General features: G+C 41.3%; 2 protein-coding genes across 4 annotated transcripts in view; both read right to left on the bottom strand.

Annotated features, from left to right (window-relative positions):
• Window positions 1–6758, bottom strand: part of ddr1 (discoidin domain receptor tyrosine kinase 1) — a 38438-nt gene extending 31680 nt beyond the window's left edge. For 2 of the 3 annotated variants that reach the window (XM_086218179.1, XM_086218178.1), the window contains exon 1: window positions 6735–6757. In XM_086218179.1, coding sequence (XP_086074305.1) covers window positions 6735–6736 — 2 coding nt within the window. In that variant the 5' untranslated portion in view covers window positions 6737–6757. Of the gene's footprint in view, window positions 1–6734 lie in introns of all 3 variants that reach the window. The other variant, XM_086218180.1, reaches the window with a different exon arrangement.
• Window positions 6759–17801: 11043 nt separating this feature from the next.
• gnl1 (G protein nucleolar 1) lies at window positions 17802–27605 on the bottom strand. The gene is made up of 12 exons (XM_086218181.1): window positions 27376–27605; window positions 26514–26661; window positions 25988–26124; window positions 25711–25862; window positions 24549–24620; window positions 23472–23664; window positions 23158–23256; window positions 22836–23018; window positions 22008–22186; window positions 20960–21146; window positions 19714–19854; window positions 17802–19622 (listed from the first exon to the last, which is right to left on the bottom strand). Exons 1-12 carry the CDS (start codon window positions 27446–27448, stop codon window positions 19351–19353), a joined length of 1836 nt encoding a protein of 611 aa, XP_086074307.1. The 5' UTR covers window positions 27449–27605; the 3' UTR covers window positions 17802–19350.
• Between the last annotated feature and the right edge of the window lie 49 nt (window positions 27606–27654).

The raw sequence follows: 27654 nt of genomic DNA on the forward strand, positions 1-27654 counted from the left end.
TCCTTAAAAGTCCCTGCTCTCATCTGCTATTCATCTAACTTATAGCTAAAAAAAAAATCAACTGTTCGTTGTTTACTAAAAAACCCATCTTTGATGCATCTGCACATTTCCTCTGTAGCTCTGTGTATTAAAAACAACTCAGTGGAAGGAAATGCATCTAAAAAAAAAGTGTTGAGTAAAATAAAGATACTCAATTCTACAAACTTCAAAACCTTTGAGCCTCTTTAATTAAGCGTCTTTTTATTCCTCCACAATGTGTGAAGTTTTCAATCATGGGCAGAGAGAGTAACACGCTACCTCAGCCAGACATGACTAATGGCCACGGGGGGAGACGGGGAGTAGTGAGCTCTTTGTTTCAGATTTCCGCCAGCATGGAGGACACTGGTTAGGTTGTACGCACCACTACATCCAGAGTCCCGCAGAGAAGGTAGTGGGAATTAATCTGCGTGCCTCACAATACTTTGAAGGATGAGCTGGTACCAAATAAACAAGGTCATTTGATGGCTTTCCAGAAAACAGCTTGTTCCTGTGTGAGTCAGGGATGAAATGAGGAAAGTGCTAATCTCTTTTTCATTATTGTTACAGGACACATGCTACAAGGACAACTGTAACTTGTCCGACTCCACAAATCTATTCAAGGGCTTTCTGTCTTCCTCTTCAAAGAATTTCCTTCAAGTAAATTTGATAATATCACACAGTGTAATAACCTTTTACTCAAAATTGTCAAACAAAACAAAAAAAACAGAGCTGTTCCCACTTACAGCCAGTAAGAATGGGTAAGTGGAGGCTGTATACCATCACTGATATGCATACAGTACACATGGAATGACTAGCCGCTGTACTAAAAGGTGATGCATATGTCAGGAAGGTGTGGGGGAAGTTGGTGTTATGCCCAGCTATTGGTCACATTACTGGTCATTAATTAGTCATCACATTCTCCAGCTGTGCATCATAATATTCATGTATAAAACCAAGTGTAAGTCATAAGTATATGATTTTAGTTAGGAAGCAGGATGAAGAATGAATGAGTCACTTAACAGGACAAAGAGATTTGAAGGAAGAAAAGAGCAGAGTCAGAAAAACTAATTAGGTAACATCTTATGTAGAGCCAAAGCAAAGCGGGACAACAAAAATAGTGTAGTATTTGACAGAGGGAAGGAGGTGGTGAATCATGACCATTAAAGACTGCATGTTAAGGAGATTATATAAGAACATGTTTCCCGGAACATTTTAGCTTCACAGAATATTGAATGACTCATTAAGACAGCTCAGCTTTACTTTCACCACACAAAATGACCCAATTCAAACCATACCTTCCTTGTGGCACAGAGAGAATCAAATATCACAACCCACAACAAATCTGAGACACAATGTTTTCAGGAGTTTAGGCAGATACCCATGAATCCACGCTTGATGCTGAGAAAACATTGTGAAGGTAGAAACAATCCAAGTGTTCCAACCTTTTTCAATGCAAAAAATACCACCAGATATTACATCCAGCCTATGACCAAAAAAAGTGTTTGGATTCTGAGGATCTACGATTTGATCCAAAAAAAATAATCACTTGTAACCCAAATTTTAACCAAATCTGCCAACTAGCTTTTTTAGTATCCTGCTAACAGACAGTATAAAATCATGTTTTAATCCACAAAATCTACAGTTTTTTCCAGTTCCACACCAAACTGCACATATTGAAACTTTTCATAATGCACAAGCCTGCATATTTTTCCAGACAGTGTCCAGTAGATTCCAAGAAATTGATGCAAAACTGATAAACTGATCAATTCTGCAATCTCAAAAGAATCCTGGATTTGGTGGACCTGCTCCAAAAACTATTGGGTTCCTCTCTAGCCTTTACTACACCCTCACACCAAGCTTCAAGAAAATCACGTCACAGTTCTTGATAATAGACAGAATAAAAGTAACAACAAACTACAATATAACCTACCTGACAAAGGTAAAAAAGTCTTAAAGCTGGGTCTGTTTATATGAAATCCAACACAACTGAAATCAATCTTGGCAAGAGAAAACTCTGATCTCTTAGCTGTCTACTTTATCCATGGAAGCAGGTCTCCCTTGCCCCTCACTCAGCACCAGTTGCAGCAATGTGTAGCCTATGTGCATGGCAGACAAAGACAAATGTGACTGATTACCAAAGGGTGGTCTGGCAAATAAAGAATGCCTTAATCAAAGCACAGCCACACAAACCTATTTGTAAAAGCAGAAGCAAAGCATTACACCCAGCTTGCGGGCCAGAAACCTCTCTTTCCTTTGTGTTAGAGTGTTGAGGTGGTCACAAAGCATGACCAGAATTCAAATAACTTTCTTTTCTCTATTAAATTGGGAATTTAATTTGTGAGAGCAGAACACAACACAGCTAAAAGAACATAAAGTGGTTAAAAAGGATACAGAAATTAAACAATATACTAAATTGGCGGAAAGATAATTAGTATTTTTCCAGTAAAAATGCCAAACTGGTTCCTGCTTCTTAGTTGAGAGAAGTCAATTTCCTCATTTGACATATGTGATGGACAGTAAAGTGAATAACTGGGTTTGTGTTTGCATTTGCCTTACTGTATGTGTGTTAATAGTATTCAGTGGTTTCTGGTTTATCCTAAGTATAAGGCTTAATCTTCCATTACAACTTTTCCAGTAACATTTTCTGTGGAATAGAGTTAATCCCTCATCTTTCCTCAAATTTTAAAACCATTTTTCTGTCTGTAGATTGGTAAGCATTTGTGCAATTAAAAATTCGTAACGTGTGGAAAAAGGTTCCCAGTTTGTCTCATGTTAATCAGACACGCCTCTGCCCTCTCCACCTCCCTTGGGGTGGCAGCGCCGACCTTGGCTGCAGCCTATCACCCCAGGATTGGCGGCGCGGCCCACGCTGCGATGCCTCACTCTCACTTGCCTCCATTGGGACAACGGACTGCTCAAGTTTAGCGTACATACACAACAAATGTATATGTGCTGTCGTTAATTCTTAAGTGTGCCGTTATTACGATCAACCTGTAATAATTGTGACTGTTTGTGATAGCTGTATCAGGCAATTGAGTGTGTAATTCCATTTCGCCTCTGGGCTCGATCCCTTGGTGACAAATAAAACTGAGTCTGAGTCTGAGAAGATGTAGAGCTAAAATGTGTCTGTAGTTATACACTTGCAGTACAAACACAAAAGTCTGGACCAGCTGTATCACTGTGCTCCTATTTCACGGCCTCTGCTGAGGCCGAAGAAGAAGAAATAAGAAACTAAGCATTGATCTGACAGATAATCTGTAAAAACACAACCCAGAAGAGAGGTGTATTGTCTGATAGAACAACCAAAATAAAACCAAAGTAGATGTTCTTACAATGCTGAAATATGACACACAACACTGAGCATAACAAAACGGTATCCATCCAAGAAAAATCCTTGTTCACACCTCTGGCAATCAAAATGAGCTACACGGGGTTGGCTGTTTATCAGCTGAAACATGAAAATAAAGAGTGAAATCCTCTCCTTTTGGACAGAGAGGAAAAAAACACAAGAACAGAGAGTGTTTTGTACTATGTTTTGGGAAACTGGTTTTTGACTGACAGGAACTGGAAGACAGTTTTGGTTCTCAGGGCTCAATACAAGTCACTACATGCAGATAGATGCCCTCACTCAGCTCCTTGTTCTCCTCTTCAGCATGATTCATCATGAACTAGAGGTGGGCCATTTCACTTTCTGCAAAGAAAGTAAGTTAATAAAAGACCTTTCGCTCCTGTCCTAAATATGAACCCAAGTTATCTGCTGCATGATAATGAACCTTGGCTGCTACAGCGAGGCAATATCAATTTGACCTACACTGAAGCATGGGTGTAAAGATCCTAATGACACTTTAACAGAGATGAGGTAGCGCTAACATGTCAATGTGACAGTGAGGCAGCAGAGTAAATGTAAATGTCTGGTTCTAGTTTGACATCAAGGCAATATTAGGGCTCAAGTATGACAGTAAGCCACAGCCCAATTCCCTGAATTCAATTTGCACAGTCTCACTGCCACCTGTCAGAGAACAAGTGAGAAGTGGAGGGGAGGATGGGGTGAGAGGAGAGGCATGTGACAGCATGGCGCTACTCTCACAATGGCCAGAGAAAAAACGGTTGCAGACAGTAAGACATGGTGGAGGAAAACTCCCTCCAGTAATCAAGCATAGACTTCCAATGACGGTATGAGCGTGGGACAAAGGCAACTCTTTGCCCGCAGGAGGGTGAGAATTATTCATCCAGTGAGCACAAAAAAGGGAGGGAACAGTAGAAGGGAGAGGTGCATAGAGGGAGAGAAGGAGGGATGGCCCAGAGAGAACAGAAAGAAATGCAGTGAGATCAGGTCAAACAGGAATGAGTTTAGTGAAGCTCAGCATTTTGAGTCAAAGTGAGAAAAACAGAAGTTAGAACTAAGGCCTAACCCACCCTTCTGGCATATACTGCCTCCTCATTTAATGAGAAAGAAATGCTTTTCAGACAATACTGACCTGTTTAATGTTTACCTTCTGTAGCGGAGAAGCAAAAATAATCTCACATATGAGATAACATCAAAAACCTTTGGTGAAAGATTAACATATAGTCTGGGATTTGCTAGAACTCGTACACGATGAATCTCTGTTAAAAGCCTCAGGCACAGGTTGACACCTCCATCACACTTCCCCATCTCTCTCAGCAGAAGAAAAAGTGTTAAGAGATTTAAATTACACAGTTTCCCAATGATAATGTGCCCCTGTAAACCCCCTAGGAGGTAAAGACACGCAGGTCCAGCCTACTCAGTGTGGATGTCTTTACAACTAAAATTCATCATATACAGAGGAGGCACATTAAAAAGAAGGTAGCCTTTGATGTTGAACACAATTTTCATCTTTGTAACAACAACAATCCAAAAGCACTTACTTAGCCAAAAGGCGTGAGTAATTATCGGTGTGTACTGAGCCACAAGAGGCATGGAGTGTGCACGTGGGAGAGAAACACCACAGTGTGAGGATTTGAGCAGAGACGAAAAAAGAAAAATCAACTGACGAGAGAAAGGGCGAGACCGGAGAGAACAGAGCGCCGACTGGCTTTTACGTTTGTGACAGTTTTTGTCTTGAATGTTCATTAAATTTTTCCAGAAGGAATAATTTGAACTGGTGGTATTTCTGAAGGAAGTCAATTTGATGGTGTGTCCTTTACTCATTAGATCATTAACTTTATATTGTTAATGACAGTACTCCAATGTTTCTGACTCATTAGAAGAGAAAGTTACATTAGCTAATTGGTACTTGTCACCCTTTGCCTCTCTCTTTATTAATATAGAAGACAATACGTTGTCACTGATACATTTTGGGACAGTTCCCCCCCCCCCCCCCCCTTTGTTAAAATGATCCATCAAGCCAAAGTGGAATATACCTTGATAAGATACTGTGACAATTTCTTTGAAGAAAGCTCAGCAGCCAAAATATGCATCCAGATTGCTTACATCCAAGCAGCACGAGCGCTATCTAACCACCCGGGCACCCTGGATAGGATGAGGGAGCAGATAAATGAGGAGACTAACAGGGATGATAGTGGAAGTGAGGCAGGGAATGAGATGGATGAGTGGAGGAAGGAAAAGTGGAGAGACAAGAATAAATGAAATATGCAGGGAAAAAATTTCAAAGGAAATGCAAAGATAGAAGATGAAGGTAAAGAATTGGCCTCCTATGTGTGATGTAGGGAGGGAGAAAAAGTAGCCAGAATGACCAATTAGGGGATCAAAAGTGCGCGGGTTGGAGATCCTATCGATGGGAATGTATGACTTTCAGAGAAATCAAATAGGGATGCAAGAACTCACAGACAATGAACAAAAGAACATCCTGCTTTGAAGTGTCGCCACTCATTACACAATTAATTTGTTCCTGTGACAGTCGAGCCTGCCCTGAGTGTGACCACGTGAGACAAATGCAATTGAAAAGTCCAGCTGTCTAGACATGAAGGCAAATTGGTTTAGGAAAACAGGGTGGATAGTAGAGTTCCAATACCTCCCACTGAAAAAGGTACAAGAGAGGGGAGGGAGGCAAGAAACCGTGTCATGTCTTTCAATGAATTCCTCCAGTGGCCCTGAGATTCCTGCTCAGGGAGCCAATTACAACCACACATAGAATTAGAGAAGATGCTGTTAAACGGAAGATCACTGCAAGGAGTCACGTAAAAGAAAGCAACAGCACTGTGCTTTTTTATGTGGTTAACTAGCCACATTAGCCACATCAGCGTAAAGATCAGGCAACTGAGCAAAGCAATTCAATCCAGTCTTTGTGCAGGATTTCCTCAGGGATGGGAACTTGTATTAAACTACTGACATCCTTTCAGAGTGATCAACAACCTGAAAGAAACTCAGAGATAAAGTTACAGAGCAATGGCTGCCACCACAACAATGACCCAGATAGAGGACAAAAGACCAGCTAATGATTAACCAGACTAGACAAACTAGTGCTAACAATGCAGCATGGGCTACTCTTCCATGTGTGAAAGCTTGTCACAACCACCAGCACCACCTTGACTCGTTCATAAATAAACATTTGTTGCTTTATTTGAAAATCTTAGACAGCAAGAAAACAATCAGGACATTCACAAACTGCACCAGATACTTTTCTCTGTGCATACCTTTGCACAAATCCTAAAATGAATGTAATTCTTTCCTTAGCCAGCCAAGACCTAAACAAATCAATACAAAGTTTTCTACAAGGGTGCACAATTATACTTACATTACTGGTCAAATCCAGCTATTTAATATATTCTGTGTCCACTCTACTGCACTGCAAAATGTATAAAAAGCAAGGCCAACAGCTCTCAAGGGGTGCTGTGGGAGACTGAGCAGCCAGATGCCCATTAGATAACATCCAGCAGACCTGCCATGAGGGACTGTGTACTAACACTGAGGACTCCTCCTCAATTTATGCTCCTGCATTTGCTGCATGTGCCGAGAGGGAGGGACACAAGAGAGAAAGCAGAATTTTATTTCCACTCAACTGGCAAATAATACAGACAGCCCCTCACACAGTGTACTTCCTCCTGTTCAGACATCTCCCTACATCTACAGACTGAACGAGGAGGCAAAAGTGCCTGGCCCATCACACCTCTGTTGTTTACTGCTACATCAGCATAGAGGCAAACATAGATGGAAAAGCCAGCGGCAGATGACCTCACATCCACACAAATACACCGAGGCAAAAGCACAAATATGCAGTTTCAGATCGTAACCCTTCCTTGATTTGTGCCCCATTCAGTGGAGATGAGAATCATTAATCATTACCCTCACGATGGAATCACTCACGCCATTCCCCTTTTTTTCATTGGCGACAAAAACACGAAGTGCATCCTGTTCAAAGTCTCATCTGTCTGGGACCTCATGCCCTGAGTAAGACAATGTTTTCTCTTTCAACTCAGGCTCTCTCAGTGCACCAGGCCAACCTGTGATCGTTTCAGGTTCTGGTTCTAGTGACTGATTAGCTCCCCAAAGGAAGTAGGTGAATAAAACCAGAGATGATGGTCTCAGTGAAGGTCAGCTGCAATAATGTGAGGTCACAGGGTTAATGATGAGGGGGGTGACCACCACCTGGACACATGGAGGTGATAGTAAACATTTGAGCGTTATTTAACTTGGGGGGGTTTGTGTGCGTTTGTAAATTAAGCGAAGGGAGAATACAGTGACACCTTTACCCAGCCCATAAAATATTATGAAAGTTTATAGGCCTAGGTGATGACTGGAAATGTAAATGTTGATAATAAGAGTGGAAGACATTAAACTAAAATACATTGGGTGAACAGTCTTGGCATAAATCAGGTCTCTGAATAATGTTTTTCTGCTGCCAAGGGCACACATTAAGCAAGATGTTTAACAACACAGTTTGCAATAAATCTAGACCATGATGTACACTGTCAGAATATTTCATCTACGCAGTCGCGAGATGCCATAACGTCTCTGCCACACAAACGTGCAAACACCGGCGCAACGTTACACCTCAAATGCGCTTCCCAACATTCTGTGGCCGGCGTCCAGGGTTGCCGTACCCGACTCACAACGAGACTTATAGACGCCAAGCGCCACACACACACACACACGCGCGCGCGCACACACACACACACACACACACACACACACATACAGTAACACACGAAATATCGAAGCGCAACGTTAAGCCGCTTGTTCAGTGAAGTGCGCGTGCAAAGTAGAAACGTCCGCAGAAACGAAAACGGGTTTCTCAAAACTCACCTAAAAAGACACTCCGAAGTGTGTCAGTCCGCCTGACTCCAATCCAAACTTGTCGATGCGGGGTATTTAAGTGGTTTTGTTTTTGTTTGTTGTTTTTATTTTACCCCACCGTAACAACTCACAGCTTCTTACTGGAAGGATCCGCTATCCAAACGGAGCAGTTGTTGCTGTCAGCTCGAGCCCTGGTGTGTCCAGCTCTTGTCAAACAAAACTCAGAAATTATCCGATCAACTGTTGGGGTTGGTGTCGGACTCGCCGCCTGAATTTAACTCGACACTTTCGTGGGAGGGGAGAAGAGAGCGAGAGAGAGCGAGACAAAGTCGTTCAATAAAACAATAATAATGAAGAGCAATAACTGACGACAAGAGACCGTCCGGGTTTCCTCTTCATCGGCCCCCTGCTTCAACCACACTTCGGGCTCAGCGACCGGCCAGCAGGCACCACCAGGTGCTCATTTACATAACTGCACCGGCTCTGTCCAATCACAGCTGAGAGCAAGGTGTCTGATTGAATATTTCATGAGCTTCGTCCAATCAGAGCCTCCCGTGGGCGGGAACTCTGACTGTATCAACACTGTGGAGTGAAATTCAGTCAGAGGCTTCGGGGAGTTGCTTCCTCCTCTACAGCAACACGGAGATTTGGGGAACGCGATACAACAAAGTGGCTTCACCCTGTTAACCCTTTGAGTGGAGGAAAACATTTTTCTTTAAAAACATCAATTTGTTAATTCTACGAATTATCTGCTCTGCCCCTTGGCATCGGACCTGGACCATTAAATGTAACCCCCCACCCCCCAGTACCTCGCCTGTGTATTTACCTCTTAAGAGAAACTTTATTACAGAGTATTGGTGGTGTAACTGTATACCATTACTGCCTCTGGGCTATAATGACCCAGATTGAAGGGTTTGCAGTAAAGCATGGCAATGAAGCTGGAACCTTGAGAGTTGTTGATATGAGAGCCTGAGGTAAAGCTGAAGTGGAAGGTGGAAATTTGTGTTTCAAAAGACCCGTGTGTGTGCGTGTGCGTGTGCGTGCGTGTGTGTTTACACCAAAAGCTCAGTCAGCCTTTTCAGTATGTGTTGGTACTTGCCTGTCTGACTGAGAGGAGGGAAATTTTAGCTGGCACTCAATCAGCGGTGAGGGACAATAAAGGTCATTAACAGTCTCAACTCCACCTTGGATAAACACAGGAACATTCTCTCTGCTGCCTGTTCTTATGTGCCCGCTTTCACAATTTACCTCAAGAATGCAGTAACATGAGGGGTTTTTTTTTTCGCTTGATAAATCAAATATCTATTACCAGAATCAGAATCAGAAATTCTTTATTATAAATAAGTCAGCAAAGTCATAAATACCATACAGTGGTGGAACCCTTGGACAAAATAAAAACACTTGAAATTCATTGTATAATGTAATCTGAAGTCCCATTCAGGCGCATTTTCCCCATTTTACATAATGTACCAAGAAATGCTCCTACTTAAAAGGATACTTCAAGTATCAATATAGTGAGTTTATGAGTTATTTAATGCTGGTTTACATTCTAAGTTAATAAAAGAAGGTAGAATTCATCTTAATTTCCTAACCTTGGACACAAAGAGAGATGAGAAATGTGAAAGATGAGAGTAGACGCTACAAATCAGCCTCCAAAATGACCACTGAAAAAATAAAACTGTGCATCATAATCTTCAAGAAAAGGGGATTTAACCCAGGGCTGTTGTGTTGTACTCTGTGGTGAAGCTGTCAGTAGTTTTTCATGTTTTGGCTGATCGGTGTGTACTGGTTGTTTCAGTAGTTATACTGCACTCATAGCCCACATTTAGATTATGAGACTGTTCTTAGCAGAGTAGCAAGTAAAGGTACATACAATTTATGACTTGCGTAATATAAACCTTCTTTTTAAATTCTGTGAAAGCATAATTTAAGATTACTTTTATCATGTAAATTATAAATCTAGTATGCAAAAATTTTGGAACTATGAAATTATTATTACACTGGTCAAATACTTCTATCCCTCTTGACTGTTTATGCAATTCCGTCAAAGAGACTCAGTTTATTCTTACATGCATAACTCTCTGCATAAGGCATGAATACTTTTACTCATCTTTCTCAAATAATATGATGTATTTTAGAGGGAAGCAACACAGGAGTCTGAGACGGTATAAATTAGCTCAACTTCAACCACCTACAACATCAAAGCCCCGTGTTAATGAATTAATGATAACAACGGTACACTGACAGCCAAAAATGAGAACTTGTTCTTTTCAAACTCTAAAGTGTGTGTTCGGCTCACCCTTCTATTAATTTACTTTGTTTGAATATTTGATTTGTTTGTATCAAAAAATTAAATTTTTGCGAAGGCCTCGTTCTTCTCTAAAGCTCCTTGTTCCCGCTCCGCTGAGCAGCACCACCCCAAACACCCCCTCCGCCTTTCCACCCTTAGCCCCTCAACACCCCTTCTGTCTTCAAGGTTCTTTGTATTTCTTAAGACTTTGGTTGCTCTCTCATCTGGTCTGGCTTCATTTTCTCTGCATATCATTAACTGACTACAAGAACGTCACCATTTATGAAACTTTTCTGGTTCTCTGGAAGCTTGTTTTACACAAGTATTGGTTTTCTTTCACAACTTTTTCCAATAATGATTTAACAATTTTTTTTTTTTTAAGTTACGTAGTCTGGGTTGAATTAAAGAACTGATGGAGAAATTAGTTGTTTGAGATTTAGTAACCACAAAATCCACCAGTAAAGCGTCAACTGATTCCCAGCAACTATCCTCCTGATGAGCAGGGTAATTCTCAGCTCTTGTTCCCTCACTCTCCAGAACCTTCCCCGTCTCTTTTCAGCCTTTTCTGTAGTCTACATTGTTCAACCGCCACTGCTTTGTTCGTTGTCCAGGCAACTGCAAATCCCTTGGCAGAAATTATGACCTTTTTCAGTATTATTGCCTTTCTTCACCCATGTCTCCTCTCTCCTATTCTTTTTTTGTATCTTTTTTTACCCTCATCCTTTTCCAATTCTTTTTTCTCTGTTTCACAAAAAAATATGCCAAGTTCCTCTTCAGAGTTTTGGTTTGTTGTCACTGAGCCCTCTTTCTCTCCTCCCTCCCTCACCACTCATTCTGGCTTTGAGTGAAAAGCAGTGGAGCATAGAAAGCAGGTCTGATCCTGTGAGGAATTCACTCACAGAGAAAGAGCGAGAGAGAGAAAGGTGAAGAGAGAGAGAAAGTGATAGAGAGAGCTTCAACTTGTATTACAGCGATGAGTCAGCAAGGACAGGGAGGTGCTCTTTGTGGTAGGTAAAGAAAGATGAAGAGGAGGAAAAGAAAGAGCTGCCTGAACATCAATGGTCTATCAAAAAGGGAGGGGATTTTCATCAGGGGAGAAAAAAGTGGGTTAAAAGTTGAAAGAAATCCTTTACTTTTTCACAAGGTTGTTACATGTAGAAGAAAATTCCAATTTTTCTTAAACGCTATACCATGCGGGAGGGATGACAGATGATCTATTGCTTGTCATTTTCAATACACTCTGAAAATATCTTGAATTTTAGGTCCAAAAAATACGTAAATATCAAAATTAATGGGAAACATAAGAATAAAAGAAAATGGAAATTTTAGCTCAAAGACATTCCATCAGGCAATGCACACACACACACACACACACACACACACACACACACACACACAGGCAGCCGGTCCACCCCCTGTCATGCTCTGACAGCTGTGCAGGGCTGCAGGATTCAGACAACACAGATCAGTTGCAGAATGTGAGGCTTGCAGTATGTTGGGAATTGGCGTAAAACCGCATACCAAGCATACTGCCCTCTCAAACATCTCCTCCAGTGTCTTTTTTCTCTGGGAAATATCCAAAATCAATAAATATCTCAAATATGCAGGACAGCCACCAGGGTGAGTCAGTTTTCCCGTCTGTCTTTACATCTATGTGTGACTTCAGGTCCATGTTTAAACATACTGTACATGTGAGTGTGTGCACATGTGTGTCTGAGTAAATGTACAACTGCACCCTGGCGTTCCCCACTAATGTCTGTTTACTGTCTATTCCCTGTCAGTTTCAGTGTCATGGGCCTAAGGCAGGTTGTGTTTGATAGGCCCCCCGAGAGGATCTGTGAGCACGGGAGGTGTCAGGGGTCGAAGGGTCAGAGTTTGCCCTGGGGGGAGGTTCCTTAGTGGGGGATCACGGTGGGCATTACAGCCCTCTTTTTAGGTGTTTGGTGAAGAAAACCATTGTGTCAGTTCCTCTCACTTTTGTCTTTTCTCTCTCTATTCCCTTTTGTTTTATCTTTTGTTGGACTCAGGCCAGTTCTGAAAGTCCTTTGTCCTAATTTAAATCATAATCCAGCAGTTGACTGGAGCACATTTTCTGAGGGACACTTTTCTGCTCTCTAAATATTTACCCTCACAGGAATACATTTTTTGGCGGACACCATGCAGCCTCTTTTGAACATGTTCAAGATAAATCCTGTCTTGGAGCGCCCTTGTCATCATGCAGCTGGAGGTGCGTGAAGTGAGCTTGTGTGATGAACTCAGTGTTGTCAGGGGAATGTGGGGAAGGAGGGTGAAGTAGTGGTGGTGGGGTGGAGGGGGGGGGGGGTATGCTCCAGATGACCCTTTACACAGTCAGGAATCCCTGGAGACCCTCTCAGCTGTACCAGCGCACTTGTGCCTCCTCTTCCTGACAGTGGGAGGAGTTAGAGGTGAGGTGGTGGTGTTGTAGAGGGGGTGCAGACTCTTTTTTTTTTTAGTATCAGGTTCCCCCCCACCCCCTAGAAATCCCCTCTATTCATCTGTACAGAGGACTACAGACTCTGCTGTGGCATTTTTGGGAGGCTCCTCCACAACTGTCGCCCTCTGTTCAAACCGTCATTCCAGCCCCCTCACCCCTTCTCACCTGTCTGAGGCGGCCACAGAATAAAAGCTCTTCAATTCTTCTCCAATCTCTCTAACAATAGAACCCTCGGATTTATTCACCATAACCAGCAATGGATAGCAACCAGTCATGTCATGTTCTCAGGGCTTGTGTGTGCATACATACGTTTGTACAGACATAAATCTATTGCTATCCTTACATTATTTTAATTCACATTCAGATGTGCCCTGGCCTGAGGGAGGAACAACACTCAGCTAATTTACTTGAGTAATTTTGAATGCCATGCCTGAAGTCTTTATTACCATGGTAACCGAAGTCTGATCTGCCTCTGGTTTCCATTTCTGGATGTCCAACTCTCCCTCTCTTTTCTGAATTCTCAGGCAGGCAGGCTGTTGCTAGCTCCTTCCAGTGAGAGTGAATGTTTTGACTGAGCTGGGATGGAGTGGAAGGGTGGGGGGTGGGGGGGTTGAGAAGAGGGGTGCAAATGAGTGCCATTGCAACACAGTGAGAGGTGGTGCTAAAAATACCGATTGACACATGGGCTCCAACTTACAAACAGGGACGCAGACAAACACACAGGCCAAGGAGGTCTCATTCACACATCAATACCCTGAGAACCGCATAAAAGAACCCCAAGACCACAAATTAAATAAATAAAGCCATTCATATTTACAGCATCACTCAACTAGAAAACATATAATCCCCTGAGTTTGCATTGGCATCGCTTTGTATTTTCAGAATGTCAGACACAGCGCAGGCCCTTTTCCTCACTCAAGCACAAGTCCTTTGAGTAAATAAGCCCAGCTGCCACATTGTGACCCTCTGCAGGGAGAATATGGGTTAGCTGCTCTGTACACATTGTGTGTTGTGAATGCTCGCTGTGGCAAACATTGTTTTTAAGTTTACCCCATGCTGACATATGGCTCGGAGAGTTTGCCAAACACAGAGAGGTGCAGCAGGCTGGTTTTTGTCATTGTGTTCTTGTTTACAGAGTCATTGCAGGAAAACACGGGAGAGTACACGAGTTGGTGGATTCTTCTGAGGCAGTAGAGGGATCGACACATCCATCTGCACATCTGGATTGATGCAGACAGATTCAAGCTTTATAAATGATTGAATAAATAATGCATTTCATTTAAGGGTGCCTACAAAGCACTCAAGGTCACCTTTCGGACTCTCTATGTCTCTCTCTTTGAACAGTCAAGGCTGACGGGCGTCCACTGACAGCATGGGTCCGCTCCAACATCTCTACCTGCAGTTTTTCATCACCGCCATCTTCAAGTGTTTGCTCATGGGGTAAATGTGGGGTCTCTTTAAACTGAATGAATTTATAGACTATGGTACTTGACTTGCTGTATTTGGAATGCGTCATGAATTATTTTGGTTGCGATTTGATGCTATATAAATAAAAATCAGCTTATTTGTGCTTGGTTCAAAAATAAATTTCCGTCGCTCACATTTTTAGAATCTGCAGCTCTGACGGCTCGTAAGCGGGGAAGGAAGCACTGACATCTTTAAGTGAGTCCTGTATTTGAAATTACGGTAAAAGGTCTCCTTGCCAGCAGCCAAGCCAGTTGAGGCCAAGACATGACTTTATATAGCGTTAGGTGGTTATGGCGGTCAGGCCACCTCTCTGGGTCATGAGATGTGGGTAGGTGGGGTTTGACAGAAGTTGTGTTTACACATCGGCCTCATCTTTTATCTGACACATCGAACAGTTTCACCTCTTTGGACGTTTGAACCGTTGTTTGATCAATTGTCAAAGGGGAACGGGTCAAAACAATAGTTCACTTGAAATGTTGTGAAATAGAAATGGAAAACTAAATAACCTCAGAATCAATGTACTTCAGGGCAAAAGTTGAGGAAATGTACTTTCCAACACTGCAGGTTGTAGTAGAGGAAACCAATAAGAGAGGAAACTGAGAAGGACATCCAATCTGTAGGACCGAGGCCTCGCAACCCCCGTCTGCACTGCAGGAGCTTCAGGACGCTGACTGAGGGGACAACTGCCCAAGCTGTAAATCAGTGTGTGTGTGTGTGTGTGTGTGTGTGTGTGGTCTCTCTATATGACTAATAAGTGTGTGTCTCTGCTAAAATGGTAGTATACACGCTTACCTTCAAAGGATTGCGCACCCTGCCTTGTGAAAAACTCCACGATCAAATCTTCTGCAGGTGATAGAACCGACTGCTAGAGTGACATCATTTAACACGTGTTGTGCTGCACCTGCCCATTAACAGCAGTTGAGTCAGACGTTGGCTTTGATAGCCCTCTAGTGATCATGGAAGTGTACCTGCCAGCTGAGCTGAAGAACTGTTATTTACTATAATGAGACTTGCTGCACTTTGCTTGCTCCCATTGACTCCAACTGAGACATCTGATTTTAGATTTTAGAACACTAATACTCTCACCCCGTAGCTATTGCAGTTATTTTTACAAATGTCTCACTCACTCTCCATCTTCCCTGTATGTGTGCGTGTGTTTGCAGAGCTCAGGGGAGTGTATAAACCAGACTAATGAGTTTTTTCTGCTTCGCTTATGCTGCAGCTCTTATTTGAAACCGATTCATTACCAGCCGACTTCACCCTCATGTTAGCCAGGGTCAGACAGGAAACAGGAGCTGGTCCCAGGAGGACAAGAGTACCCATGACAACCTGATTGCTTCATGTGAAAGATTTTCAGGAAAAAAAAAAAGAAAGAAAATCTAATTCAAAGCACATGGGCATAACAGGGTGACTGACAGCTCACACACCAGAAATTAATTAACAGTTTTGAAATGTATGTTGTCATGCACCAGTAAATCTGGGGTCTCTGGCTGTAATTACTGCCATGCATGTTTGAGGGCCACAACATAGAGAGATTTCGGGGTGAGGAAACGAGGCAGCACATGGCGCTGGTTGCAAATCTGAAACAATCACAGATGATTCATCTTTTTCCTCTTCATGGTTTATCTTGTCAGCAAATTGTGTCTCTAAATACAAGTTGAATCCAAACTGTGTTAAAATGAGGGGATTTCCGCCCACTGTCATCCTGTAAACACTGTTGTTGGCAGTGGTTATCACACCGTCTAAACTCCCTGGTGGATTGTGCCCAATTGATCACAATAAACTTAATGAGATAATAGCAGCAGCCAGACTTACTCTGGTGAAAGGTTTGGATTGGTGTTATTATTTCTGACAAGCTGTCAGTCCAGGCTTCCAGAAATGACAGTGAGATACAGGACTCAAATGGGATATAAAATTTTGGGGATATGTTTAAAATTTGCAACAGATGGCTGTGGCAATCATATTTAGATGCTGAGAGAGGTGATAACTTATTCCATATGCTCCACACTTAATAAAATCAGTGGCACAGTGGACAATGCCTAGGATGAAGTGCAAACGCATGAGACACTGTCCCTCTGCCATACGGCGCCATTTAACACACAATATGGAAGGAAATTGAAGTCTGAGAGTGCTTTCACAGACAAACAACACCATTGTAAAAACAAACTTGCAACATATCCCACCGCACCAGCTTCTCACAAAAACTGTTGAGTCTTTTCCTTTTACTCCTGAGGGCAAATAAATCACTTACTGGTGTGGAAATTCCCATAAATAATAAATTCCAGAGCAGGTTTTCTTCTGTAGTTTTAAGTCTTCTAACGACAAATTTATTGGCTGTCATAAATTGTCCAAAAGTGAATTCCAAATATAACATAAATTGTTTAACACTGAATATAGGTCTGGGATTATTCAGATGTATTTCTTTATCAAGTTGCGTCATCGGCATTGTAAACTTTGAAAAGTTATAATTATATGACTATTAGGATTTTACTTCTATAAAAGTTAGTTACTTCTATAAAAGGCAGGCTACCATCATGGACCACATCGTCACCGTCTTAAAATAATGGCCTGCAATTTTTTGACAATTTTGTTTTTTTTATTGCTTTAAACTCCTTAAGTTCTTTTATCTCCAGTTTTTTTTGTGTGTGTTTTCTGAAAAACCTGAAAAAAAAAGACTTTTAAAAATATGAATATTTTAAGAAGGCGACGACATGAAGAATAAGCACAACATTGGCGTGTAATTACAGCGACTACATTTTCAAATAATTAAATGATGAGGATTTAGGCCACCGATAAATTGGATTCATTGGATTTAATGATTTTGTTGTGTACATTTTACTTCATTTCATGCTACGTGCTTCAAGTATTGCGCATCTGGACGTTCATCACGTAGTTTGAAGGGACTCTAATCAGATCTGGGTTTTGTGCAGCTGATCTTTTCATCTGTAAATCTCATCATTGTAATTGTGTGTCTTTGATGCACGTAAAAACGCAGTCCCCTCGACCAATCACGTGACAATTTGTATCATTAAGTTCTAGTATCTCTGTAGGAACTATTTTTCTTTTGCGTTCAGGGAGAATATCAAGTGGTATTTGTCTAAAAATGATGTATCCAGTCATGTCCAAACTGTCCACTCGGATTAAAATCTTCTGCTTAAGTTTTGGCAAAATACTTACAGAAAAGGTTCTTGTTTCATGTGTTGTGGTTTACGAACGTACGTTCAAAATCAGGAGCGTGAGTGATTTTCATTGTCAAAAAAAGATTTCTCCTTGAAAATATAATTATCTCGCGTTAATGAGTATTTTCTTAAACGTGGTACGACATAATAATGATAAAAAAACAAGATGGGTTGGAGGATTGTTTTCTTTTATTGCAGAAAGCAGTCCAGTTACTAGGAATGAAATGTAGAATACAGCAAAATAGTCTGAACACACCTCCAGCATCCACTTTCACTCTCCTGCTGTCAGTTTCAATAATTCAAAACAATAAAAGGAAATATGAAATCACGTTTGTGTTTCTAACAGCACTGAGCGATTGCTTTATCTTGTACCAATAGTAGCAACACCTGCATGAGGCTGCAATGTGATGTATTACACGGTAACACAGCACTGTGCTGTGGGCTTCGTTTAAGAGAACGTGAAAATGAAAGCGAAAAAACTGCACGAGGTAATACAGCACTTGGGAATGTGGTGGTGACATCGCAAGAAAGAGAGAAGAAAACCGAGAAAAAGAGATAGAGAGTGGACACAAAGCAAGATGTCCGCAGGTGTCTGAACAATGTTACAAGATCAGACTAGGAAATGTGCTTCGGCAAACGCCTCTCTCTCTCTCTTTCCCCCTCCCTCTCGCTGCAATTGCAGGAAATCCACTTATTCACCTTCTTGCATGGATTAAATGAGAAGCTCAATAAAAAGCTCCTATGTGGAGTGCTGGTATGCTGGATTTTATTTCTTTTGGACACAGTCGGCATAGCTTTGTGCTAAGCTAACGGGCTCGAGTGACAGCCATCTTCTCTTGGCAAGAAAGAAAATAAGCATATTTCCTAAATGTTGAATAATTCCTTGACCTGAATTCTAAGCTCTCTTTGTTGGACTAAACCCACTGTGCTACCACATGCTTCCATTAGCAAATTAAATTGCTGAATGATTGCAGCCAAACATGCATTAAATACTGTAGATCTCTATCAGCAGGGTAGTTAAAACACTACAGGTTCAATTCCTGAAACATTCATCCAGAAATACAGAATTCAACACCCCCTATCCTAATGAAACTTCCTGTTCAAAGCCAAACCAAATAAATCATCACTCTTAGATACAGTATAAACTAAATCAAAACAAAGGTCAGATAAATGAACAGCTAGCGGAGCAGTAATACTGCTAACTGCTAATGTGAGAGGGAAATCTTGGTTTTAGCTCCCCACATCTCATTTAATGGCTTTCAACCAAAGTTTTGATGGTCTATAAAGATTTAGCCATGCTCTAATATCTCCAGTCTGAGAACCAAAAGGCCGTTCCAGCGAATGACATCATATCAGCAGCAGTGAATGTGATTTGTTCAGTCATCCTTTCCTGAAATTTGGCATCTCAGCTGTGAGCTCATATATCAGTAAACAGATTGAAGCCTAATTGGTTGATTTTTCCAGGCTGAGGGATTTTTCTTTGCTTGTTGCCCCTGTGAAAAACCAAACCTCACTCACTCCTCGCAGCTCAGAGGAGGAACAGAACAGGCACCTTGATTTGAAAATGGAAATAGATTATGTGATGAGAAAGTAATAACATGAGATGTAAAGTCTTTGAGAAATTATAGGAGTATATCAAATTTAGGAGGAGAAAACCAGTCAGGGATGAACAGTGTGGCGGGGTCGACAGGGAAGCGTCAATCAGCTTCTCTCCTCCTGCCCACTGTCACTCACATTCGTTTTCCCGAAGGACATTGTACATGTTGACAGTGAAGTCAGATGGCTTCTCTTCCGTTCGCCTCGGATGTCCAAACCCCTCATGTTCATCATCATCATCTCCATCCTCGTCATCATCTGCATCCCGGTCTCTCTCTTCCTCTGGCTCAGTGCTGGACTCCCCATCATCGTCATCATCCCTCTTTCCCATCCCGTCCTCTTCTGTTGACCTTCCTTGAAGAGCCATGATGTCTGGTAAGTCTGGGTGGTTTTCCCAATGCTCTGAAAACAATGAGGAGACAAAAATACATGTATTTAATCCATCAAAGATTTGGACACATAAACAGTTCTCTCGTCACATTAGAGCTGGTACCTCTCAGACAGCTGTAGCCTGGTGGTCTGAGGCAGAGACATAATCTCCCATCAATGGCCAACCTCAGGAGGCTGTTAGCTGCTCTGTAAACATCATTACGAGCCGCTTTTGCTGTCTTATAGCCTCTCCTCTCAGCCCACGCTGAAACAGGAAAAGAAATCATTAGAACAGAAAAAAAGAGGGAAAAAAACCCCACTTTGGTTATCAAGGTGGTTTGGCTTTTGAAAATATAAACAACCCAAAAGAGTGGGACAACAATAAAGACAAAAATGCCCTACAACAACTCCTGATGGAGACACCAAAGGAGCTGCCAAAGTGCTGCCATTTTAAACGACACTGAGGGAACCCGAAGGTGGATTGTGCCATCATGTTCAAATGCTTTCATAGTGTAATAATCCAAATCACTATTGCCAGAATACTACCAGCTCAACAGAATCTACTTGATATTTTAATGAGTTATTAGCACAATTAGAACCTTCTTATAAACATTGCATCACAGCAATTATTATGCACACATTAAAACAAAATATAAAATATAGACACATCATTGGTACCATCTACAAAAGACACATTATTGTACACGAAAACCATAATCCTCTATCGTAAATATCCTTCTGAAATTTCTTAAAAACCCAACAGCTTGAAAATCAGCCAAAAACTTCTCTTCGTGGTCACACTGACGCACCAGATTCAACAAATCCTTTGTTTAAAATGAATTTTTGTACCACAGTCACGTACTGGAAATGGGCCATCACTGACACATTCCATAAGCACTTGTACTGAGAGGAGAGGACCAAACCACCACGAAGAATAAGAGGGAGGCCACAATGCGTTGTTTGTGTCTATCATTAGCAAAAGTGCTTTCAATGCATATTATTTTTAAATGACATAGTCATGTTTAAAATGATAGATTGAGCAGAACAACTCTGATTTTCCCAGGAAGGGGGGTCCGCTTGGCATGCTCTCTGTTCCAAAAAGGAAAATGGAATTTTTCTCAAGGAATCTTAAATCGCCGTCTAAAAACTTTGAGTGAAAACACAATGAGGCCACACTAACAAATTACAGTTCTTATGGTCCACAGTGGTATGTAATAAGTGAAGTGTGTAACCCCAGTACAAACAACTGTAAATCAAGATCTACAGCTCAATTTCTCTGTGCTGACTGAGGTTACTGAACAGCAAGTGAGTTATATTTGATTCCTAAACCTTTAAAATTAAAGGCTCTGTGTCACTGAGAAGTGGCTTACCCTCACAAACATCCCAGGCGGTCCAGCTGGGCTCTTTAGTCCCATGGTCTCCTTGCTGGGGTTCGATTTCTTCTAAACTGGGATGTTTGAGTTTGAGGACAGAGAGGAACGGGGTTCTTTCACACAGATAACCGACTGAACTATAGGGCTCCTGCAGCTGTGACACTGGGTAGATTCCTGCCAGAATCTGGAGAAATGAAAACAGAAGTGAAAAAAGAAGAAAACAGGGGGAGAAAAACAAATAAATCAGGGAAATTAGAGAGGGGTTCAATGTAATATGGATTTCATCAAGAGCTGTTGAAATCTAAAAATCAACAATCAATTCTGGTTGAGGTGTGTAATGCTGGGCACACATCTAGGTAATCGGGGTGATTGGGGGTCCCATGCAGCTCTTGACAATCCTGGGAGCATTCCCCAAACAGAAACAATTATCCGCCCAGATGATTCGATGTTGTGAGGAGGTTACAGATCCAATCTTGAGCCTACCGATCTACTCACAATCTCATCAGGGCCCCTCTGATCACATTTGATAACTCATTTTAAATCTGAATTATTATGCCAGCCCATTCTGAGTGGAGCCACACAGCTGATGAGAAAGTAATCTCACAGCTCTTAAGTGTTGTTCAGCGGCAGTGCCAGTTAAAACTCACCCACAGCTCTGGATGAGGGATTCATATTAGCAGTGTCCGCCTGAACATCCAGACTAGTTTGGCCTTCTGCTGTCATCTTAGTCAGTGCAAAGTATTGTTACAGCCACTAGTTGCACCCTCTTAGTCTCTGTTTTGTTTACATTTACTTCCTCATGAGATACCCTGGGGAAGTGCATTAATAAGATCATGTAAGGATGTCCCATTACTTTGAAGTCTTGTCAAAAATGTCTCTTTTTAGAAGATTCCCTACGTAGTTAACAGTCAGCCAGGATTTAGAACTCCTGGAGCGTGCGCCCTGCTTGTGTGGTGCTCATCACATTTTGGGCTCTACTGAGCATAAACAGGCAAGTGAGGTGAGCGCTGCCTTTGCTTTCATGTACACAGAAACCAGCTTGTACCTGCAACTGTTTATCAACACGGGAGGGGAAGACCAGTCCAGGGCAATCGCACAGCTTCACTGTTGGAGTGAGGTAGTAAGTCTGGAAGTATTTGGTGTGGCCTGGGGTCCGAGACACACTCACCACCTTCCTCCCAACCAGGCTATTTATAACAGATGACTTGCCAACATTTGGAAATCCTCAAAAAAACAAAGAGATATCAAGATCAATTTTCATGTGTTGTTAGTTTGGTGATGCAAACTTTTGGTCAGTTTTTACCAGAATTCACTATGATATTTGAGATGTTATTCAGTTAGTGCACTGTAGCTGAGCAGAATTAAAACTCATTTGAGAATTGGGTCAAAATCATATCAAAATCTCATTGTAAGAGGTGCAACACTGTATTTACTAAAGTCAAAATGTGGATCAAAACACTATTCTAAATGAGGCATCATGGTGTTGCACTGATATCCCAGTCTGCAAACGGCATTCCAGAAGTTTTAGAAAACCTCTGACTGGTACAGATGGGGGTTTTCCAATGAAATAGTGAATAGACACATTAATGTTAACTCCTTCTGATATCATGAATCATGTCACCAATTCAATATCAGTCATGATACTTGCAATTTGAAATTTATTTCATTTTATTTTTTTAAATTGTTTGGCCCTATTAGTGAATACAAATTAAAGTACTTTTAATGGCCATGAATGTGAAACAAGCTTTATATGAGATAGTTCCTAATCACATGACAGTGAAACAGCCCTTCACTGCCAATTCTAATTAACAAATAACAACAACAACCTAAATCTGGACTGACTTCAAAACCAGCAGAGAAAACAGACGTCTACCTATCAAGCCAAGAGTTAGAACACCATCTTTGTAGAGCTCCTGGGATGGGTTACTCATCTCCATCGTGCTATCACTTTGATGCTCCATGAGTACAGACTCTGCTCCCTCATCTGGCCGCTCCCCCTCCAGTTGCTCAGCAACAGCATCTCTTTGAATCTTCTGCTCCCAGCTGGACAGATCAACTATGAAGGAAGACGTTAAGATTTTAAAAGATGCAAAGAAAATGTAAATGTACTGAAGTAACATGAGCTAAATGCCTGATATTATGATTCTCTTGATTATAAATATGCAAGTTGAGGTACAGACACCCCCCACCCAAACCTCTTCCTGCTGTAATCTCCTGACAGGCCTTCATGATGTCTATAGGACCTCCAGCATGACTCCAGTCTGCCTTCCTCCTCATCCTCTTTTTCTGGAGAACTACAAACCAGCAGATGGTTATTCTTGTCACAAAACAGCTGCAGGATTACACACAAATGATTATTCTGGTGATACTGCACCATTCCTAAAGCAGCAGGTTCATTTCAACCTCTGTATCTGTCTTATGTACTCTTACATACACATTTACTTTTTCAAATAACACCAGATTCCTCCTGCCCCCACCCCCACCCCACTCCCTCGCTCTCTCTCCTCACCTGTGCTGTAGGTTTGTCCACGGTGGGAGGTGAAGCAAACTATTTCCAGGTGGGGGAACTGAGAGGTCATGTAGTGTTTCCAGGCGATCACCAGCGGGGGAGGACACAGGTCGGCTTTGTTCAACACCAGAACCATCTGCTTCTTGAGATCACCTGTGATGTAGTCGTACATGGCTGGAGGGAACTGCAGCACCTGGGTGGTTTACATAAGGTTGCATATTCATTTAACTTTTGCTTATGAGATTTTCTGCAAATAAAACTCAAGATTGCAGCGTTAATTATGCAACTTTTAACTTGCCATTCAAGCTGGAAGCTCTAAATTCAGATTCAAAATACTTTATTAATCCCTTGCGGGAAATTTCAAATTACACACTCAATTGCCTGAAACAGCTATCCCAAATGATCACAATTATTACTGGTTGACCATAATAATGGCACACATTCAAATTCTACAAAGCGCATATACATTTGATTGTGTATGCACACTCAAATAAATAGGCACATGAGTAGTACTGAAGTAAACATGAGAAAAGAAAGATGCAGTGCTAGTCATGAGCGTCTGGAAATTTAAAGCACCACTGCCCACTGCTGGTGGCCCTGTTGTACTGTTAACAAAATTACAACCAACTATTAAAGTTTTAGCAAGTGACATAAGCAGGAAAGCAAAACATGGTGTCTGCAGGTCATATCATCAATCTTCAGAATATGATATTCCGGTGCCTGAAAATGTACTTCTAACAGGAATAATGGATGGTTTCTGCTGTAAATTAGGTCAAATAGATTTTACTTCAAAAATTGCAGTGATATTTAAATCACATTTAACTCTCTTTGACTTAAAAAATCATACATGATGAACAATAGTCTATCAATTTTCCAACTGTCTATTTTATTCTTGACACATGAATAACAAAATTGAGCTTTATCAAAACAGCTTTGCTGAGTAGAATCATTTCAGGTGACAAAAGTTCCGCACCAAAGTAACCCTGCGGTATCGCCCAAACAGAATATACAGATGGAATGGGACTCCATCTAGTGGTGTGGTGTGATGTGTCTTGCAAGCATGAGGAATTCACCTACCGGATGCCTGATGTCCACAATGAGCAGGATGACATCTGACATCTCTAACACTCTCCACAGTTGTCTCCATGTCTAAAAGGAAGAAAAATCAGGGCAGCAACTACAGGTGTAATATTGAAAACAAAATGAAGTAAGTGCACATCTTTAGTTTCCATTCAGAAATCACCTGCTTCACAAGGACTGTAAAATTATTTCTTCATGCAACTCCCTTGTGAATGTTATAAATAAATCATATCTAGTCCAACAGGCAGAGACCTATTAAAATTATGTTTCATTTTCAACGTTCTGATCCTCGGCCCCACTTGAAATCAATCAGCTGAATGACTGAGAGTGCCTTGTTATACCACCAGCTGCTCAAGCCCTGCTTCTGCTTTGATGTGCAACATGAGCGATGCTCACACTTTGAAATTAAATGATCTGAAGGCGTTTTTTTTCCTTTGAAAATTTATGTTATCACTTTATGAGACTAAAAACTGCAAAATAGCACAGCATGCACAAAAAGATCGAACTTTGAACGAGGGAAAAATACCACACGTGTCATCATGCAGTGAAATTCTCACTGATCTCACATGATGCAGTTTTGTCCAAATTAAATATTCAGTTCATGGAATATTTACAACAACTTCCAAGCTGCTGAAAATCGAGTTTTCACAAGTCTGAAGATGAAGACCAGCAGTCAGTACTAGAAAATGTGCGAGGAAGAGTTCAGATTTCAGCCACAGACAAGCATTGAGTGACGTATGCTGAACTGATTCGTTGATTGTAATTATGGATCATTTTAAATATGCTATTTATTGTAAGTAGCGAGTAGACACGTGAAAAAAAAGTTAACCATCATATATCAAGAACTTTGATGCACTGAAAATCATTTCATCAGTGAATTGTGGCAATCTTAATCAGAATAGAATAATGGGGTGCCAAGAGATTCCAAACATGAAGGAATGTCATTGAAATAGATGTCATTTATTGAAAAGAAATTATATTTCATGTTTAGTTTACATGGGCTTGATAATGATGCCTATAAATGCAGTGTCATTCACTAAATATATGGTGTGCTTCTGATTGTGATGCAAATGAGAGAAAAGCATTTTTTTCTGTTAGATTACAGCCCTTTCAACGTGAATTTAAAGTTACTTACCAAAAACTGCATTGTGTCACTCACCTCTAGATTGTGTTCAAAGTGGCTTAGAGAGCCCAGTGGGTTTCTGGAGTGCAGGTCATCCAGATACTCCTTGTAGGACTTCTCCTCTTTTTTCAGCAAGTTCTCTCGTGACATCTCATAATTCCAGGACGGTCGTCGTGGGAAACCAAGACCTGGTGGTGAATAATCAAGTTTCAGCGTGTCAAGCTTCACTCCATTAACCCACTATGCTCATCTGTTGGACCTATTTTGAGACGGTCATGTGGAAAGCATTAAAAAAAACCAACAACACTCAAACCTTTCTCTGATGGGTAAATGTCACTGATTGCGATTTCAAGTTCTTTGTCTGAGACTGGCTTAAGGATCTTCTCCCTGGCCATCTTCTTCCTCTTCTCCACATCCTCTTTACTCTCCTTCTCAAAGTGTAACCGGTACCTGGGCAGGTCAAGAGTCAGTACCTGTTAGTTCATTTTGCTTTAATTTTTTTTAAATCATTTTCAGAACAAGCAAAATACAAATACAATGTACCTTTTCTTGATTTGAACTTTACAGTAGACTTTTATTTGTGTGTGATGATGTTTGCTCCAGACAGTTATTTGGGATCTGGGCCATTTATAATAAGATAAAGTTAGCAGAATGCAGGTTTTCAAACCAAAGATCTTCTTCTTCAATATCTGTTATCAGCTCTTATTGTCCATAGCAGTGCATCTGAAATATCCCGCAGGGAAAAATGTATATCTAGATGAATATCAGCAGAAATAGATATCTGGAGATATATTTAAATCTTTCATACTCTGTCATAAGTAATGACACTGACAACTCACCTGTTGGGATCATATCTGCCATCTCTGCTGAAAGGCTGTTGATTTATTCTCCTAACATCAGTGGTTTCGCTGTCTGAGGTATCTGATTGCCTCTCGCCTCCCCGCTCCACACTGGCATTGCGGCTGCTGGGGCCAGAGCCTGTGTCTCCTGGGACAAGGTCAAGGGTCAGAGATTACGGTGAAATTCAGTCATACATTGACCTTTCCTGGTTTTGTTCCTAAAATGTGTTTATCTCACTCACAGTTTGTCAAATGTATTGCTATGCTTCCATGTTAGTGCCCTCAGCCACACCCCCAGTCCTCAAACAATGTCTAAAGTCAGCAGTGCGATTAAAAAATGGCTACAGTTCATACTTTTTAAGGGATAAGAAATATTCTACATAGATGATATTATGAAACGATATGAATTAATGCCTTATACTGGTACTCTCACTTATAGAATATGAAGCACGTGGGAACTTATCATTGACTGAATTGCTCTGTAGAAATCAACCTTTATAGAACATTAACGTTCAACCACCCTGACCCCTGCCACAGACCCACCAGAGCTGATTTAATAAGATACAGGTTAAATACTATGAGCATATCAATGTTTCCATAAGCATTTGGACCGACGTTATTTTCACCCGGTCAAGTTCATCAGCAAGTTATATCACAAAATATTCGCTATCATAGCTAAGTTAGCTACCTCTGCCGCTACGAAGCCAAATTTCTGCTCTGACACAGTACTCGTACTTCAAAATACGGAGGCAAACAATTACTTTCCCGTTAAAATAACATTATCAGAACATTCAACTGCGATGCAGGAATGTCCCCAAGCTAGCTGCTGATGCTAGTCTGCTAACGGAAAATGTAGTACTACCTCTCTTTCTCTCCCGTTTGACTTGCAGCTGTTTCTTCTTCTGTTTGTTGCTAAACGGCTTTTTCCGGGGCATAATTTAATAAAGCTGGCGATATCGACAACGTTGTACTGTGTACCTCTGCCTAAGGCTAGTCAGTTATTTACATGGGTGAAGTTTCGCGACTCCTACACTTTACAGTGACGCCATATCTACTGCAGACTGCAGTGGAGAATACCGGTCGAAACCATTTCAACTTTCAGAAACCGAATGAGTGTTCATCTTTTCAGCTCATATATATA

Source organism: Aulostomus chinensis, chromosome 11 (assembly GCF_037954235.1).
Source record: "Aulostomus chinensis isolate RoL2024-O1b breed Wild chromosome 11, RoL_Achi_v1.0, whole genome shotgun sequence".
In the NCBI taxonomy this organism is placed as follows: Eukaryota; Metazoa; Chordata; class Actinopteri; order Syngnathiformes; family Aulostomidae; genus Aulostomus; species Aulostomus chinensis.

What these genes read in the sequence shown, in the direction of transcription:
- gnl1 (XM_086218181.1), bottom strand. Translation starts at nt 27,448, where the DNA reads ATGCCCCGGAAAAAGCCGTTTAGCAACAAACAGAAGAAGAAACAGCTG. An exon ending in CATTTACCCATCAGAGAAAG is followed by an intron (nt 25,863 to 25,987) that starts GTTTGAGTGTTG and finishes ATTCACCACCAG; the next exon opens with GTCTTGGTTTCCCACGACGA. An exon ending in TGGACAAACCTACAGCACAG is followed by an intron (nt 23,257 to 23,471) that starts GTGAGGAGAGAG and finishes GCTGGTTTGTAG; the next exon opens with TTCTCCAGAAAAAGAGGATG.